At 45.8% G+C, this 16,695-nt stretch overlaps 5 protein-coding genes across 5 annotated transcripts; 2 read left to right on the forward strand and 3 right to left on the reverse strand.

The window, feature by feature from the left end:
- Positions 1-196: 196 nt before the first annotated feature.
- SCP_1101020 (hypothetical protein) lies at positions 197-461 on the reverse strand (the record flags this gene model as incomplete). The annotated part of the gene is made up of 2 exons (XM_027762538.1): positions 197-272; positions 340-461. 2 exons carry the CDS (start codon positions 459-461, stop codon positions 197-199), a joined length of 198 nt encoding a protein of 65 aa, XP_027618339.1.
- Positions 462-1,734: 1,273 nt separating this feature from the next.
- On the forward strand, positions 1,735-2,112 carry SCP_1101030 (hypothetical protein; the record flags this gene model as incomplete). Its single annotated transcript, XM_027762539.1, has 1 exon — positions 1,735-2,112. The coding sequence occupies one exon, from the start codon at positions 1,735-1,737 to the stop codon at positions 2,110-2,112; it is 378 nt and encodes a 125-aa protein (XP_027618340.1).
- A 714-nt stretch (positions 2,113-2,826) lies between these two features.
- SCP_1101040 (hypothetical protein) lies at positions 2,827-4,032 on the forward strand (the record flags this gene model as incomplete). The annotated part of the gene is made up of 2 exons (XM_027762540.1): positions 2,827-3,509; positions 4,023-4,032. 2 exons carry the CDS (start codon positions 2,827-2,829, stop codon positions 4,030-4,032), a joined length of 693 nt encoding a protein of 230 aa, XP_027618341.1.
- Positions 4,033-8,062: 4,030 nt separating this feature from the next.
- SCP_1101050 (hypothetical protein) lies at positions 8,063-8,497 on the reverse strand (the record flags this gene model as incomplete). The annotated part of the gene is made up of 1 exon (XM_027762541.1): positions 8,063-8,497. One exon carries the CDS (start codon positions 8,495-8,497, stop codon positions 8,063-8,065), a length of 435 nt encoding a protein of 144 aa, XP_027618342.1.
- Positions 8,498-10,569: 2,072 nt separating this feature from the next.
- SCP_1101060 (hypothetical protein) lies at positions 10,570-11,115 on the reverse strand (the record flags this gene model as incomplete). The annotated part of the gene is made up of 1 exon (XM_027762542.1): positions 10,570-11,115. The coding sequence occupies one exon, from the start codon at positions 11,113-11,115 to the stop codon at positions 10,570-10,572; it is 546 nt and encodes a 181-aa protein (XP_027618343.1).
- Between the last annotated feature and the right edge of the window lie 5,580 nt (positions 11,116-16,695).

Below are 16,695 nucleotides of genomic sequence, written 5' to 3' on the forward strand. Positions count from 1 at the left end.
CTGTATGTCTGACAATATAAATATATTGCGAGATTATCACGGAGGGCCTATTGTCTGAGCATTTGCAGTGTGGCCGTATCCTGAGCTGAATGCACTGGTCACTGCAGTAGGCCGCAATCTTAGAGTACGATCGGCAGTGTAAGTCGCAATGGTGCACATCGATCTATAGCAAATCACTCTCCGCGCGCGCACCTTGCTACTCGCACATCGCACTTCTATGCACATATCTTCCACTACGATCCACTTCTATGCTGTTATCGGTAACAACCAACCTGGCGTATATTCACCAACGCAGTGGGTGACAATCCACAAATCATTTACAAGGTAAATGGTACTCACATCTGCGAAGCCCACGCAATGTTGCCGTTGGGCATAGCAGCGGCCTGCTGCCTCTCATTGTCTGATGCACCAGCAGTGAGGATGCCCACAAAGTTTACGATGCTCTCGCGGACATGCTGCATTATGTAGAAGCTGCAAGAGACTCGATTGCACTCATACAGTACATTACAACTTCGGCAGCAATTGGGAACTTGCTGCCATTGGGCCGCAAGTTCTACACTGTCGTTTGGGGCATAGAAAATGGTATCTACTGTGATGGGGAGTGGTAAGTTAACTGAGCTCACAATTTTCAGGACACATCTTACCGTGATCACTACAGGTCGGGGGATATGCAGCCACTGACACAATTCTCTGGAGCCATGCACATCTAGGAGAATTCGTTCCTTGCAGCCTTACTTTTTTGGCTGAAGTGCAGTGCCCCGCCAGCTGCTGCAGGTACCACAGCTGTCAACACTGTGTCACCTGCCATGCCTTTGCCGCCACCATATCGACGAAGTCCATTGCATTCACGCACGACCATGAGCACAGCCAGTCCACATGGGCCAACACCTACGTCACTGGCCCCGATCGTGTGCACAGTGCCTTCTCTGGTGCATTCCACAGCATCGTCCCATGGTCGTGCAGCAATCTCGCGTGCAACAGACATACGTACCGCTGCAACGCCGTTGATGGTGGGGACTCCAAGGGCTTCATCTAGTACACAGGCCGCCGTGGATGTGCAGACCCAGTGGTCCTCCAGTACACAGTCTGCCATTGATGTGCAGACCCAGCTGTCACACATGATTAACAGTGAGTACACTCATCTCCCGGTGACAAACCTTAACTGATCTTGTTAGATCTCAGCATTGGAGATTATTTACGATGATGCCCCTCAATGAGCGCGAATGGCAGCTCTCCCGATGGCCTACATGTTCTCAGACAGCTCTTCTGGCATCCTGTCTCTCACGCTTCATCTCCAGCATTGGACATGCAGGAGACTTCTGCGGAGGCGCTGCATGGTCATCCTGTGTTCTTTCTCGGAGAGATGGCAGACATCTATTTCCAAACACATCCGATGTCTGACGACGTTCTCCTGCGCATTGTGCAAGCACGCATTTATAGCAGTACTTTGGAGGAATTTGCAGGGTTTGTTGATGCCATGGGACTATCTGTGAATGCTCAATGGCTGTGGCATTTGTTGGTACTTCCTCAGGTATAGATACTCAATATTCAGGCCTCAGATCTTAGTTTTCTAAATGTCCTGTATTCCTCTATGTTTTTTGTGAATCTCCAACATAGTCACGTGAGGAATAAAAACTATGACATGTCATTCCCACCCCACTGCTTCCCTTGCTTCTGTGATCCCCTCTTCCACCACTGTGATGTGAGAACACGGCCCTTTGACGCATGTTCAGGATGGGCCCTGATGGCTTGCAGCGCCTCCCTACCAGAGGGCGTAAACTGTCGACTACCCAGACGCGCTACCCATGGCGACACCGCACGAAATGCAAGATCTTTTCCCACACCCCTGCAGAAAAGGCTTTGCTGAAGGTGAAGTGGAAGGAGCACAAGGATGCATATCACACCGCACTTCGAGAAGCGAGGGAGGTGGTTCTCACCGAAGCAGAGCGCCTCCATGAGCGCTTCGGTTCTCACAGTGTTGACTACTACTTCAAGGCCATCATGCAACGCTCGTGCCTCTCATCCAAGAGGGCTGTCAGCCACTGGAATGCCTTCTTGAGCAAGGAGACAAAGCTGTACAATGATGGTGAAGTGCCTTCTACTCTGCAGTGATCAACAGTACCTCTTACAAATGTCTTTCTCTCTCTCTCAGCTCTCCCCGAAGGCGCGCTGTGTGAGCGTGTGTCTGCCGCCATAATCAAGGATATATCAATGTGATGGAAGAGCATGTCGAAGGAGGAGCAAGAAGCAGCTACTGAAGACAAAGTGAAGGCTTTGGACGAGCGCCGAAGCATGCGCGCCCATGCCGAGCACAATGTCCCTCTAAGCGCATTCAATGATGCGTGAATGACTATGGCAAATATTGAGCATGAGGTATGTAGTTTTCTCATGTACTCACCGACTGTGCTGACTACTCCGCTTTTTCAGCTGGTGGCCCTTCATGATCGTACCGGCACCGAAGTCCTCATGTTTGCTGTGAGGTCGGACGTCAATCAGTACAACCAGCCTTTTATATTCTACAGCAACCCGCGCTTAGCCCACTTTATTGTGACGACCACCAAGTGCACTGTACAAGAGCTTGCAATGCATATGGAAGGATATTGTATTTCCGGAGTCGAAGGCAAGTCGTCACACAGTTAATGCACCTGATCAATACTTACAGTTCTACCAGGTGTTGTCAGCAATTACGTGCAGGAAGTGCTGGATTTGAAGAAGAAGACAAGTGGGCTGATCATGCAGAAGCTCAGTAAGTGCGGCCGCAAATGTTTTGTATTAATTCTAACTAGTTTGATAGAACGAGCTGCAGTGAGAGGCTCTATCTCGCAGATGGTGTACCTCAACTTCAACACCCAAATTACCGCAAAGTTCGGTGTAGTTATCGAGAACTGGCCATTGCCTAAGTTCTGCTGCCCGGGGGATGTAGGCTCGCATACCGAACTTGAGGTCTTGTTCGGGTCCTGGGAGTCTGGTCGCATGCGCTTCCGGTCCATGCCTGATGAGGAGTGGATGCAGTGGTTAGAGCGACGGTCTCAGCAGGTGACAACAGAGGCTGGAAATGATCAGGAAGACACTGTGCAGGATGCCAACACTGTGCAGGAGGCTGACACTGTGCAGACATCTTCCGAGCTCGCGGTGCATGCTACACCGGTAGATTCCCCGTCTAACGTCATTTTGCCCCCGCCCACTGGTCAGAACATGGTAGCTGCATCCTCTGTGACTCTGCCCGCCAATGACCACAGTCCTGAGACCTATGCGAACAAGCGTCCCCAGCAGGCCGATGTCACGGACGGGGCCTCTCAGTGCAAACGAGCAAAGACGGGTGCACCGTTCACAGACTTTGTGAACGTCATCTCCGCTCCAGATGGTTCAGGCCTCGTGGTTCCCAAGAAAACTCGGAAGTTGCACAGTGACAAGGGTGTGAAGAGGGGTCCTCGGGTGAAGAAGAAGATGGCAGGGGTGGTCGAGAATGTGTCGCCGTCCACGACGGAAGATACAGTGCCATCTATCATGTAAGTAGGTGGTGTGTCTCGTCTCCTCGATCACCCTCTCTATTGCCTTCTCTATTGCCACTGCGCTCTTTGTTACCTTCGCCCCTCCATAGCTGTCGCCCTCCATCACCGTCGCCCTCCATCGCCATCGCCTCAATTGCTGTCGCCCTCCATCGCCATCGCCTCAATTGCTGTCGCCCTCCATCGCCATCGCCTCAATTGCTGTCGCCCTCCATCGCCGTCACCTTGATCGCTGTTGCCCTCCATCGCCATCGCCTTTATCGTCGTCACTACCACTCGTCGCCTCTATCCTTACCTCCCTCCATCACTGCCACCTTCACTCTGACCATCATGTTTGCCTTTGCCTTTACCCTTTGTCCGTGGCCTTCTCCTCTACTGGCACTATTTCCTTTCGTTGTTACCCCCTCCTTCCCATCACCTCTTTCTACTTCATATATTCCCCACGGCCCTTTCATCTCACCATACTACTACACTTGTTCCTTCTTTCACATTACATCTCCTCCCCTTCCATAGGTGTGGATAGATTTAATCTCAATGGAATTAGGTTCCTTTGCCTGCCCATCATTGTCTCAAGGAACATTAGGTGCAATTACCAGTGAGTATCTGAAGAGTCTACTGTGGTGGAGCTACAGTACAGCTACATGGTCATAGAACATCAAAAAAGCGAAAAAAAAACGGAGAGAATTGGGGAAGATACAAGGGAATTGTCGTCGTTGTCGTTGGGGACAGCGGCGATGAGGGCACCGGCATTGGGCGCGGAAGCGGGATCCGATAGCCGGTGGTACCTGATGATGACTGGCGGGGCAGCACGTGCTATCTATACATCAGTGCCGATGACGACACGGGCCTTATCAGCGCTATCATGTAAGCTCGATGCTTTAGGCATCGAGCCCACAATATTCCCAGTGTTACCGGCAGTGTGCGGGACATAGGCCAATCAAGCCTATTAGCTTGCCGTACCGGGGGTGCTTGACAAGCTTATTAGCTTAGGAACATGTGAGGTCCAGGTGACAAGAAGCATAGCCCGGTGTTTTTTGCGGAAAAACCTCTAGAAAGGGTTAAAGTAAAGTGCACAGAAAAACTGTGGGAAAAGAACAAAGAATTTCTCAAGGAAAAACTGTGATTCTCGGCTGCTGATTGGACAATCACAGTATTTCCCACAAAAATTCATTATGCTTTCTTCAAACTTTTTTCTCACGCTTTACTTTATGAATTTTCTCAGGGTTTTTCCCAGAGAAATACTTGGCTATGCATCTTGTTTCATCCTCCTGCCGCATAGAGCAGCACTCCTCTATGCCACTGTACAGTTTTGCGGATCCTATACAGAATGCATTCATATTCAGGAGTGTACAGTAGTGGCTTGCACACCATGAAAATGATAGTTTTCCTCCCTATTGACAATAGAAAATGTCACAGAAACTGTCTAAGTGCCACATCTACCACCCTGACAAGCTCGAGTCGGTCCAAAATGAGCTCATCGAGCATGCCGCTACAGTCTTGAATGTGAAACCATTCAGTTGGCAGCTAGATGCTGCCCTCGCAGTTCTGCAGAGTAAGGATGTGATTATAGATGTTGGGACAGGGAGCAAGAAATCTCTATGCTTCATCCTTCCCCTTCTTCTAAATGAGCACGACACAACTCTAGTTATTATTCCTCTGTCGGCACTTATGATTGACCAGGTAAAACTCACCTTACTCAAGAAAAAAGTCGAAGCTTGACAGAGATGATAGGTACACAGCATGAAGCTCTTATCTGTAGCTATATGTCGTCAGACTCTGGCCATGACTAACACAGAAACAGTGTACAAAGTAAGCTTTCTTACGGTATCATGTGAGAATGTGTGGAGACTCACCTAATCCTAATAGGACATAGTCTCTGGCAAGCACCACATGGCATTCATCTCGCCAGAGATAGCAAAAACACCGGAGTTCCACAGTGCCGTTCTATCGAAAGCAGCCTACCATCATCATCTGTGAGTTGTCGGAATTGATGAAGCACACTGCATTAGTCTCTGGAGTGGAAGCTTTCGGCCTGATTATGCTCTGCTTGGAGCATTGCGTGGATGCATTCCACATGAGGAAAATCCAACTTTTTCTTAGGGACTTATTTAGACTTTGGGGTCTGGCAACCCTTATTTAAGTCCATAGTGTTGAAATAAGTCTTAATAAGTTGAATTTCAGACACTCAGGGAATATGCCTTAGGCCCTTTTGTCCTTATGTCCTTAAATAAGGACTATAAGTCCATTTAAGTTATGTAAGTGTTCTCTTAAGAAAAAGTGGGGTTTTCCTGATGCATGGAATATATCCATTGTTGCAGCATCAGCAACCCTACCTGAACACATCCTGGATGATATTCAGGTGAAGCTGCAACTCTCCCTTGACACAGCAGTGATGTCAGTTATAAGGGATAATTTTTAGTGCTTATAAGTTACAATTAAGGCTGAAATCCGAGTTTAATAAGTAGGCCATGTGGATAATCCAAACATGAGGATTATCCCTTTGAAATATTCTAAGCTAATCTGAAGATAATCCAAAGGATAATGCTAAAAATCATCCAAGAATTATCCAAAGCCAAAACTAATTTAAGAACTTGCACCCAGCCAGAATTAAACTCTCAACCTCAGGTGAAAGTCACATGACTAAGAAACTTCACACACTTTAACCACTACTCCATATAACCTTAACAGTTTACACTCATGCATAATATATACAGTAAATTTTGCTGAAAGGACTTAGACAAATTCTGCTCATCACAAAAGTAGTGACTGAGTTAGACATAAGAAAAAGGATGTTTCTAGTCACTTTAGGGTACCCTTCAGACCTAGCTCTTAGCTTCAACATAACTTGTAGTGTATTGTAGCTAAGGGCTTCTCAGATGACTGAGTGACCATTGTACTAACACATGTCCCAGGGCATTATATGTGATTATCCAGAATATAGATAGGATATAGGCTGGTCCATCTTATAGTACTAGTGTATTTACTAGTTGTTCTATAATGTCAGGGGTACAGAAAATGTCCCACTACTTACTTCAGAGTATCAATGTTCTAGCTTACTAGGATATCCCCCACAAGATTCATCCCATATACTCAGCTTACATCCTATCTATACTCTGAGCAATCTTTTAATGCTCTGAGATATGTATTGGTACTATAATCATACTGGCACTTAAGAGGCACTCAGCAATGACATACTATAGAAGATTTTGTTGCTAAGAGCTAGAGATAAAAAGTACTCTAAAGTGAATAGTGGGACATCTTCTGTACCCTTGACATTATAGAACAACTAGTAAATACACTAGTACTATAAGATGGACCAGCCTATATCCTATCTATATTCTGGATAATCACATATAATGCCCTGGGACATGTGTTAGTACAATGGTCACTCAGTCATCTGAGAAGCCCTTAGCTACAATACACTACAAGTTATGTTGAAGCTAAGAGCTAGGTCTGAAGGGTACCCTAAAGTGACTAGAAACATCCTTTTTCTTATGTCTAACTCAGTCACTACTTTTGTGATAAGCAGAATTTGTCTAAGTCCTTTTAGCAAAATTTACTATATATATTATGCATGAGTGTAAACTGTTAAGGTTATGTGAATGAATGAATGAATTTGGCACTTATATACTGCAACAAGCAAGTCATGTGCTAAGACGCGGTGTTCTCCGGTCTGTACACGAATATCTACTGTACGACAGGGAGAACGTCCAGGTGGGGGATGGTATGGTGTGGGTAGCTTGAGATTGGGATAGTAGGTAAATGTAAGGCATACTGTGTGACTTGTGGGGTGTGGGGGCGGGTTTGAGGTGAGCCTCGGCGCCGTGACGTAGACCATAAATTATGATGCATATTCAATAAATTAGAGAGAAATGGGGAAAGCATAGAGAATAGAAAATAGAAAAGCGGGGGTTAGCGACATCTTCTCCTAGGGATGCAAGTCAAATTTGTTCCCCTGGTGCACGTGTGTTGTTGGCTGTTACATTGTGGAGGGGGGGGGCGATACTTCGCCATGCAGCTAGTACTGTCGGTGTGATGCGCAGCTCCTACATCTTGTTGTTGTTATTGTTATTGTTGTTGACATCTTCATTGTCGCTCTCGCTGTCAGCATTGTCAGCCTTATCTTCGTGTGTGGGCTCCTTCTCGTTCTCCCACCGTGCGAGCTTCATCTCTGCTCGCCTTTCTCCTGTCTTCATCATGGCCCTGCTCTCCTTGAGGAAGTGTCCGAGTGCAGCTATGCTGGCTGGTGTTCTGAGGATGGTGGGTATGTCGACAGTTTCACTTGCTTCCTGTAGTATGTGTCAGGAGCTGTCATATCTTGGGCCGTCTTGTAGAATATGCTTGCGCATCTGGAATTGTACACCACATGAGCAGACAACTAGTTCAGATGGTACGAATTGCGAATAGTACTCACCTAGGAATCCGTGTCCTGTTCGGCATTGCATGAGTCTCCTGAAAACCTCCCTCAGGAGTTCAGTGAAGGGCTTGTGTGGGCATGTCTGTGGGGGCAGTTGGTTTGCACTGGTGAAGCGTCCAGTCAGTGCTGTGCATTTTCACTTGGCAGTCCATTTCTCGAAGGCCTTTTCATTTGCTCGGTCAAGGGCATGTGCACGGGTGGCCTTGGTCGTGCCTCTGGCAATCTCGGTTGCTTGTTTGGCAAGTTTGTCAGCGAGTTCATTGCCTGTGATGCCCTTGTGACCTGGTGTCCATGCAATCTCTACGGTGTTCTCTGGGTTAGCATTGAGGAACGTCGTGATGACTTGCCTAAAAATCCGGCCATGCATTTGTCCTGGTCCTGACATTGGTTCGAAGATTGTGGATATCGTGGATGTGTTGTCCGCATAAAAGTGAAGGTGGTTGATGGCTGGGTTGGTCATCTGAATGTAGTGCGTAGCATCACATGCTGCCCACGACAGGCCCACTAGTTCTGCATTGTATACTTCTGACTTCTTGCCCATGCCGACCTTGCAGCGAATTGTGGTCTTCATGTTGATGAGTTCTACATAGCCCGCTCCTACTCAGCATTGATGAGTGCACACCCGACACAAACACCTAAACCCCACTAAAACAAACAAGAAGCAGGGGCGATCTGTGTGTGAGAGAAGGGTGTCGCAACTGTAAAATAAAGCAAGTGGGTCCCAGAACCTCAACCTAAGCTAAAGGGGGATGCAACCTGTAAAGAAATGAGGGTTCGTGATGTACACGCAAAGTCAGGTGACAATTTATGACAAAGTCGCGAAAGTCGGAGGTAGGAGGCTAAAGTCACGATGCAATCGCTAAACTCGTAGGCGAAGATGAACTAAATCACAAAGGGCAAGGGAACTATCTGTGGGGGTAAAACACTATGGGGGAACGCAGTATTCGCCGTCTCGATGAAGTTGCAGTGAGTCTAACGCAAAAGTCGGATTTAAGACTAATGCAGGTCGCTATCACTATATCGCTATGTCGCTATCACAGTGTTGCAGTTCGCTATCGCAGTCGCAGTACGCAGTCTCGAAGTATAGCAGTCTCGCTATGTCGCTATGTCGCAGTGGGGTATATCACAGTTCAAAGTCGCTATCGCAGTAAACGCAGTTTTCTCGGTGATCTGAAGTGAAGGGGGAAGTCTCCTACTGGTCTTCGATGATAATCGATATAGATACAGCAGGTATTTATAGAGGGGAAAATGGAGAAGTGAAATGCGAAAGTCACGAAATGTCGGAAGATGGATCCTGACATCGGAGAGAGTCACAATGGTCTAGGACCAATGGAAAAATAGGTAAAGAGAGTGGAGATGTGAATGTCGTACGTTAGTGATGGAGAAAAATGGTAAAGTAGAGGAAAATCGAAAGAAAACATATGTTACTTGTCCTGGACCACATGGAACACTCTAATGGCATCTCTTGTCCAGCATGAAGGTAGGGGTCTTGAAGGGGGAAAGTTGAACGATAAAAGGAATGGGATTTGCAAAACAAGGGGTCGCGACCATCATGTGACACCAATAAGTCAGCGTGATGAACCAGCGAGTCGGTGCGACATCCAGAAAGGCGGCGCGACATCGGGGAAGTATGGATTTAGATGAAAATTGACCAGGGCGCATTGGACTAGACCAAAGGACAACGGGTAAGTGGTATCCGACAGCGAGGAGATGCAGGAGTGGCGTATGAGTGAGGAAAGAATGTCGAATCTCGGTGTGAAGTCGAACAAAGTCGCATGAAGTTGGAAAGTTCGCAGCAGGTCGCAAAAGAGTCGGATGCATCTCGGAGGCTACTGGATGGAATAGTGAGGTCTGAGCGATCACTGAAAAATGCGTTTTCAGAGGCCAGGAGGTCTGGGAGCGTATCAGTGTCTCCCTGCTGTTTCCAGCATAGAGTCGTCGGAGTACAGTAATAAGTGTGATGATAAGCAATTGAAGGTGCTTACGTGTTCATTGTGTGCAGTCATCGCTTCGTCTTTCAAGCTGCCTTGCTTGGCTGGAGTTATCTGGAGGCGACCCTGATAGTCTTGTACTGTCTTCTTCCACAGTGGGAGGCAGAAAGGTAGGATGCATTCGTTGAGTGGGTCCGAGCAGAGTGCCAGTCGACTTAGATGTGTGGATTTGGGTGGTGACTTCCATCTGGCGGTAACCTTCCTGTGTGTTGGCAGTGGTGGGCTGGGTGGCGTAATACATACCAGTTTGTGTCACCACACTGCTGGGAGTCTCTAGAGGATTGGGCTGTAGGAGGTTAGTTTGTTGAAGCGGATCACAGCTCTGTCACTTGTTAGTTCCAGATGATGTTTAATAGGGAGAATTGATGCTTCCAGCTCAAGTGCCGCAATTGGCATGGTTCAAAATGCGGCACAGATGAGTCATAGTGCACATCGCTGGATGCGCTCGAGCCAGTTCTCGTGGAGTTTCTTACCTGTCCACCATGCGGCGCTTGCGTATGTCATGGTCGGGCATACACAAGCTATGTATAGTGTTTGAAGGTGGCTTTGCGATGGCTTTGCGAGAGGCCCTTGATGGTGTTGGCGAGCATGCTCATATTATTCACTGTCTTCTCTGCTTGTCCAGCTATCTGTTTGACATGAAAGTCGAAGGTTAGTCATGGTCTAGGTATACTCCTAGCCACTTTGTGGTGAGTTCTGCCTTGATGATCATCGGTTTGCCATTTTTGCCTGGTAGGGTAATGGATGGGGAGTCTCCATCTGTTCGTCTGCATTTGGAGTAGTGCATTAGCTCTCGCTTCACCTTGTTGGGGGCAAGGCCAACACTTTTAAGCCAGTCGGCAACCTTATTGTATGCGATGCCTAATATGCGAGTGTTAGTGTCTAGTGATTCTGAGGAAACGTACAGTTTGCTGTCATCCACGAACATGATCAGGTAGACGGCGGTGGGTCTGTCGGGTAGCTTGAGTCCAGAGTTTTTGGCCTGAGTGTCAAGTACCGCCTTTTTCTCGAAGATCTCGAGAATTTCAGCTGCGTAAATTATGGATAGAATGGGTGAGACTGGCGAGCCCTGTGGAATACCATTCTCCACGGGTTTCATCTCCCCATGGATCCCGTCGAGGCAGATGGCTGCCTGTCTCTTTGCAAGGAATGATGCTGTCCAACGTACAAGTTGTAGGGGAATTCCCTTCTCTCGCATCACCGTGAGTAGCCATTGTGGTTAACGAAGTCAAAAAAACCTTTAATATCAAATGTTAGTGCAAAGGTTACCTTGCCATGGTTCGGTGCAGCCTCCACGTCATTGATAAAGGTGAGTATGGCATCATCTGTTGAGCTGCTTGGGCACCTGCCAAACTGGTTCGCAGGCACTAAGTTGTGTGTTATCACGAGATATGCTAAATGATTAGTCATGATACATTTGAGTACCTTTCTGAGGCATTCCAGTAGCTGTCTCAGGTGGTATGCTCTTGGGTTGGAGTAATTGGGTTTCCGTGGTTTGGGTAGGGCTACTGCGATGGCCTTCCACCATGCTTTCGGGTGATAGCCTGCTCTGAAGCATTGCTGCATTAGCCATGTAATGATGTCCACTTTTACCTCCCATGCCCATCTGATTGGTCGGAATGAGACCTGTGAGATGCCAGTTGTGGGCCACACCTTTGTATACAATATTCCCAGTTAACTGGGGGAGAAATTGTGCACAACCTGGCCACCATTGTACATGCATTGTAAATGTATTGTACACATTATTAACAAGATTGTACATGTATTGTGCACATTGTATACAATATGTACAAAATAGAATTGCACTCAGCCAGGATTAAACCCTTGACCTCCTAACATATGCTTACATAAGCTACTATTGTATACACACTTTTCCACTCAGCCATTTTGCCTTATTGTTTGTTTAACCTCAATTGTATATAAGGCTACTATCTATGTTAAGAGATATTATAATGCCTTGTAATGGCCACTACAGTCCACTTATTACACATAATCTAATCCTTTACTAAGTGCTAAAATATGTTGTAATAAAGCTATTATATAAGTTCAATATTTATTAGTAAAGGGTTAGATTATGTGTAATAAGTGAACTGTAGTAGCCATTACAAGGCATTATAATATCTCTTAACATAGATAGTAGCCTTATATACAATTGAGGTTAAACAAACAATAAGGCAAAATGGCTAAGTGGAAAAGTGTGTATATAATAGTAGCTTACATAAGCATGTGTCAGGAGGTTAGGGGTGTAATCCTGGCTGAGTGCAATTTTATTTTGTACATATTGTATACAATGTGCACAATACATGTACAATCTTGTTAATAATGTGTACAATACATTTACAATGCATGTACAATCTGGGCAATATTGTGTACAATATATTTACAATGTGCACATTACAATGGTGCATACCTATCAGCCAATATATACCTAAAAGTCCATATAACTGAGGTGGAATATTTTGTGTAAATTTCCATAAAACTGAGTGTTGGCCAAGAATATAATATAGGATGGAGATGTAGGGTTGGCCAAGATAAGTAGGCTATATAGGCTGAGTCGCATATTTGGGAGTTAGCCAAGGGAGGTGTGGTTTAAAGTCTATATAGGTTGTCGGACATTTTGAGGTCGGCCGCCATTTCTCTATATAGATTGTAGCTGAAATAGTGCCATTGGCCAAGAGTCATAAAATTCCAATCCTATATAGAGTTTGCAGACAGTTGGGCTTGGCCAAGTGGACCTATATAGAATCTTTGTGTAAATGTTTCACTCGGCCAAGGCATATAAAATTTTGATCCTATATAGCATTTCCTGACATTTGGCTGTGGCCAAGGGTACCCTATATAGATTTTTGTGAAAATAATGCCTGCGGCCAAGGGTCAAGAAATTGAAATCCTATATAGGATTGTCTGAAATTTGGTCGTGGCTGAAAATATCCTATATAGTTTTTATGGAAATGGTGGTCTTGGCTGAGTGTTCTGAAATTTATATTCTATATAGGGTCTTCTAAACTTTGGCATTAGCCAAGAATGCCCTATATAGTTTTTGTGAAAATGGTGGCCTTGGCTGAGGATCTAGAAATTTTCATTCTATAAAGAGTTTTTCACACTTTGGCCTTGGCCATATAGCTTTTTACACAAATGGGGCTTCAGGCTAAGGCATCCAAACTTAATGGTCTTGCTGACACTAGTGCAAAGCAGGGGTATACCCCTGGGAACTTTGAGCTGTACCCCTACCCTTACCCTCCAAGGGTACATACCCTTCACCAGGGGTAAGAGTATGGGTAAGGGTACCAAACCCTGAGGGTATACCTCTCAATATCTGCCTTACTTGAGGAAATAACATCATAGATATTAAGTTTAAGGCTTGTAATATTCTTCTTTTCCCTTTAAAGCTTCTGTAAACATAGTTTAAGGCTGTATCTAGACTGTACTTAGGCTTTAGTCACCATACAATTACTGCTTACATTATATATACTATATGCAGTGATACCCTCCAGGGGTACAAGGGTCTGAAAGTTCATACCCCTACCCTTACTCTCCAATACCCTTACCTCTTACCCTTGAGGGTTATGCATACCCCTGCTCTGCACTAGGGCCCTAAGTGATGAAGGAGGGTGAGTGACTATCTGTTCATGCCTGGTTAAACTTATTCACAGATTGTAATTAGCATGTCAGTTAATCGAGTTAACTGGCTGAGAGCAAAGGCACAAGACACAAGATACAAGGAGGAGGTACCAAAGGTGTAATATGAGATGTTATAGACTGTCCTGTGGTTTGAACGCAAGCAGCATGAGTGGCAGACCAGGGAGATGGAGGCGGTGAGTGCAGGTCTATGTGATCATGCATCCTATGCAGCAAAGCAAGGTGCAATGTTCAAGGACTTTGCACTTCAATCACAACAGGCATTCAATGGTCAAATGATTGTCAGATAGTTTGCGAGTTGCAAAGGTAGGTATGCAAAGTAGTTAATAAATGTGTGTGACTGGCTATTTAAATTTGAACGAGTGTATCCTCCAGGACCTTAAAGAAGCATGGTGTCAGGCTAGTGCAGAGCAGGGGTATACCCCTGGGTACTTTGAGCTGTACCTCTACTCTTACCCTCCAAGGGTACATACCCTTCACCAGGGGTAAGGGTATGGGTAAGGGTACCAAACCCTGAGGGTATACCCCTCAATATCTGCCTTATTTGAGGGAATGACATTATACACATTACGTTTAAGGCTTGTAACAGTCTTCTTTTCCCTTTGGAGCTTCTGAATACATAGTTTAAGGCTGTATCTAGGCTGTACTTAGGCTTTATTCATCATACAGTTACTGCTTACATTATATATACTATATGCAGTGATACCCTCCAGGGGTACAAGGGTCTGGAAGTTCAGAGCTATGGTTCAGTTTGCTCAATCAGATGAAATCTGGCTTGGAGAAAGCACATACTCTTGAGCTTTGCCAGCTATAGTTGATAGTAGGGCTTTTGAAATGATGAAAGTACTGAGAATGCTGTTGTAGCAGATGGGCCAAGGATTCAAAAAGTACACATGGTGGTGTGTGATGTGATCACATGACTGAAGTGCCTGTGCATCGCCCGGCGTACCGGCATGGCTTCGCCTTATTCATGCTTCATTGTTATAAACTCAAGTGTTACAAATTTTTCTAACTACAAAAATTGAAAACACAAAAGGTGACTTGTGATGACTGAGGGCGGGCCCTCCCTCATTCGCCACAACCACCAGAAAGAAGGGAAAAGAAAAAGAAGGTAGACTACAAGAAAAGTACAAATACAATCTGAAAAACACCAAAAGGAAGTCAGAAAACTGTTGCAAAATGTTAAAAAATGCTCACCTTGTGCGCTGCATTGCTCACACTGCAGTGACCATCGTCAATTTTCAGTACATGTGTAAGAGGCTGTGAAAACATCAAAAGGTCAGTATTCTTCAAAGTGTAAGGAAAAAAACTTACCGGTTCTTTCAATCCACTATAGAATTTGGCCTCATCTTCACCACTGCCATAAAACCCACTATATGCTGAAGAACAGTTGTCAGTATCAGTATGAAGTGTAGTGGAGTACTTACCACATCATCCTTACACTTCCTGTACTCCCACCATATCATGCAAAAACAAACAAACAAGTAAAAAAGACTGACCTTATAGAGCAGGCCAATGGCAGCTCCACGCATGACTCGCACAGCACAAGGCTGATGGCCGGCGACAATGTAATGTGCAGAGCACATATGCGCCTAGACGCAAGTACACCGAAGCGCATTGGCACCAAAGTGCAAAATCCCCCAATTCCCATATATACTGGGTGAGAGGCACGAGTGGGTCACCCCCGCAATGCGGAGCCCTCTGCAGCTCGCTGCCGCATGCTCAGTGATCCCCCAAATCTCAAGTACCAGGTGAGGGACGTGAATGGGTCACCCCCACAATGCAGAGCCCTCTGCAGCTCGCCGTTGCATGCCCAGTGATTCCCCAAATCTCAAGTACCAAGTGAGGGATGTGAGTGGGTCGCCCCCACAATGTGGAGCCCTCTGCAGCTCGTCGCCGCAGGCCCAGTGATCCCCCAAAACCCACATGTACCCCATGACTGGCCAAAGACCAGCCATGGGATGAAGTCAGTAAAGTGCATATTACATAATATCTACAGGAAAAGAAACAGTTACCTTACAAAGGCACGCGCAAATAACTGAGCTTTGACACTGCATGCCCATGGCAACATGCAGCAACAAAGCTCAGCCACTTGTGGCCAGCTTGCTGGAAGGGGATGATGGTGGTAGAGAAGGAAGAGAGAGAGGAAGTTGCGCCAGCTCATAAAACCAACTATTTGGCCATGTTTGTTTGGTCATGTGCCCCAGACACCAGACACGTCAAGCACCTTCCATATGCAGAAGGTGTACACTGGTGGCTGGAATATTGCTATATTTGGACGATTTTCGGACTCCGATCAAATTTCAGCCACTGTCCACTAGATTTTGGGAAGTCCGGCCCTCCAAGCATATCACATGATCTCCATGGGCTCGCACGCACAAGTCCTTTTGATTGCAATCACTGTAATCTGATCTATCTCTCTCTCTCTCTCTTGCTCTATCCTTGCTGTCTCTGCTCTGCTATATTTCTGTTGCTGTGCCTCTGCTGCTTATTCTCACACATCTATTTGGCTACTTTTGTATATTCTACCATGCACGACCAGTCTGAGAAGCATGCACAGTCTGCTCAGCCGGCCAATCAGACCTCTACCTCACTAGGCAGGGACATAGTAGTGTAATAAACTATGCAAAGGTCCAAGTATAGTTATAGTAAATGTTATAGTCCAGGTATGAGTTTGTTGGACCTGTGAAACCTGTACACATAGTATAGGTATATGAGGTCTGACTATATAAACCTGCGGAGTTTTTATAAATATATGAGTGAGACTCAAATTAAACTAAATTAATTAAAGCACAAATGCTAACACATATATTCTGTAAGAGAGCTACTTAAACTTAAACTTTGCATGTTAAACTTTGCTCTTAAGTACTACTTTACTTGAAGACATGTCCAGGATGTGTAGTAAACTACACATAGGTACATACATAGTAATAGTACAGGTCATAGTACAGGTTTATCTTTTATAAACCTGTGACCCTCATAGACCTGTACTATATGCAGGTCTATGTACCTGTATGTATAGTCAGAGTCAGGCCTTTGTACTATAAAGGTAGACCTGTGTCCCTGCCTATACCCCGCAGTCTAGTGTTAGGCAATCTACCTTCAATCTGCACTCAATCCCAGAGAATCCTGCATCTGT

Source organism: Sparassis crispa (assembly GCF_003851025.1).
Source record: "Sparassis crispa DNA, contig_000011F, whole genome shotgun sequence".
NCBI lineage: Eukaryota > Fungi > Basidiomycota > Agaricomycetes > Polyporales > Sparassidaceae > Sparassis > Sparassis crispa.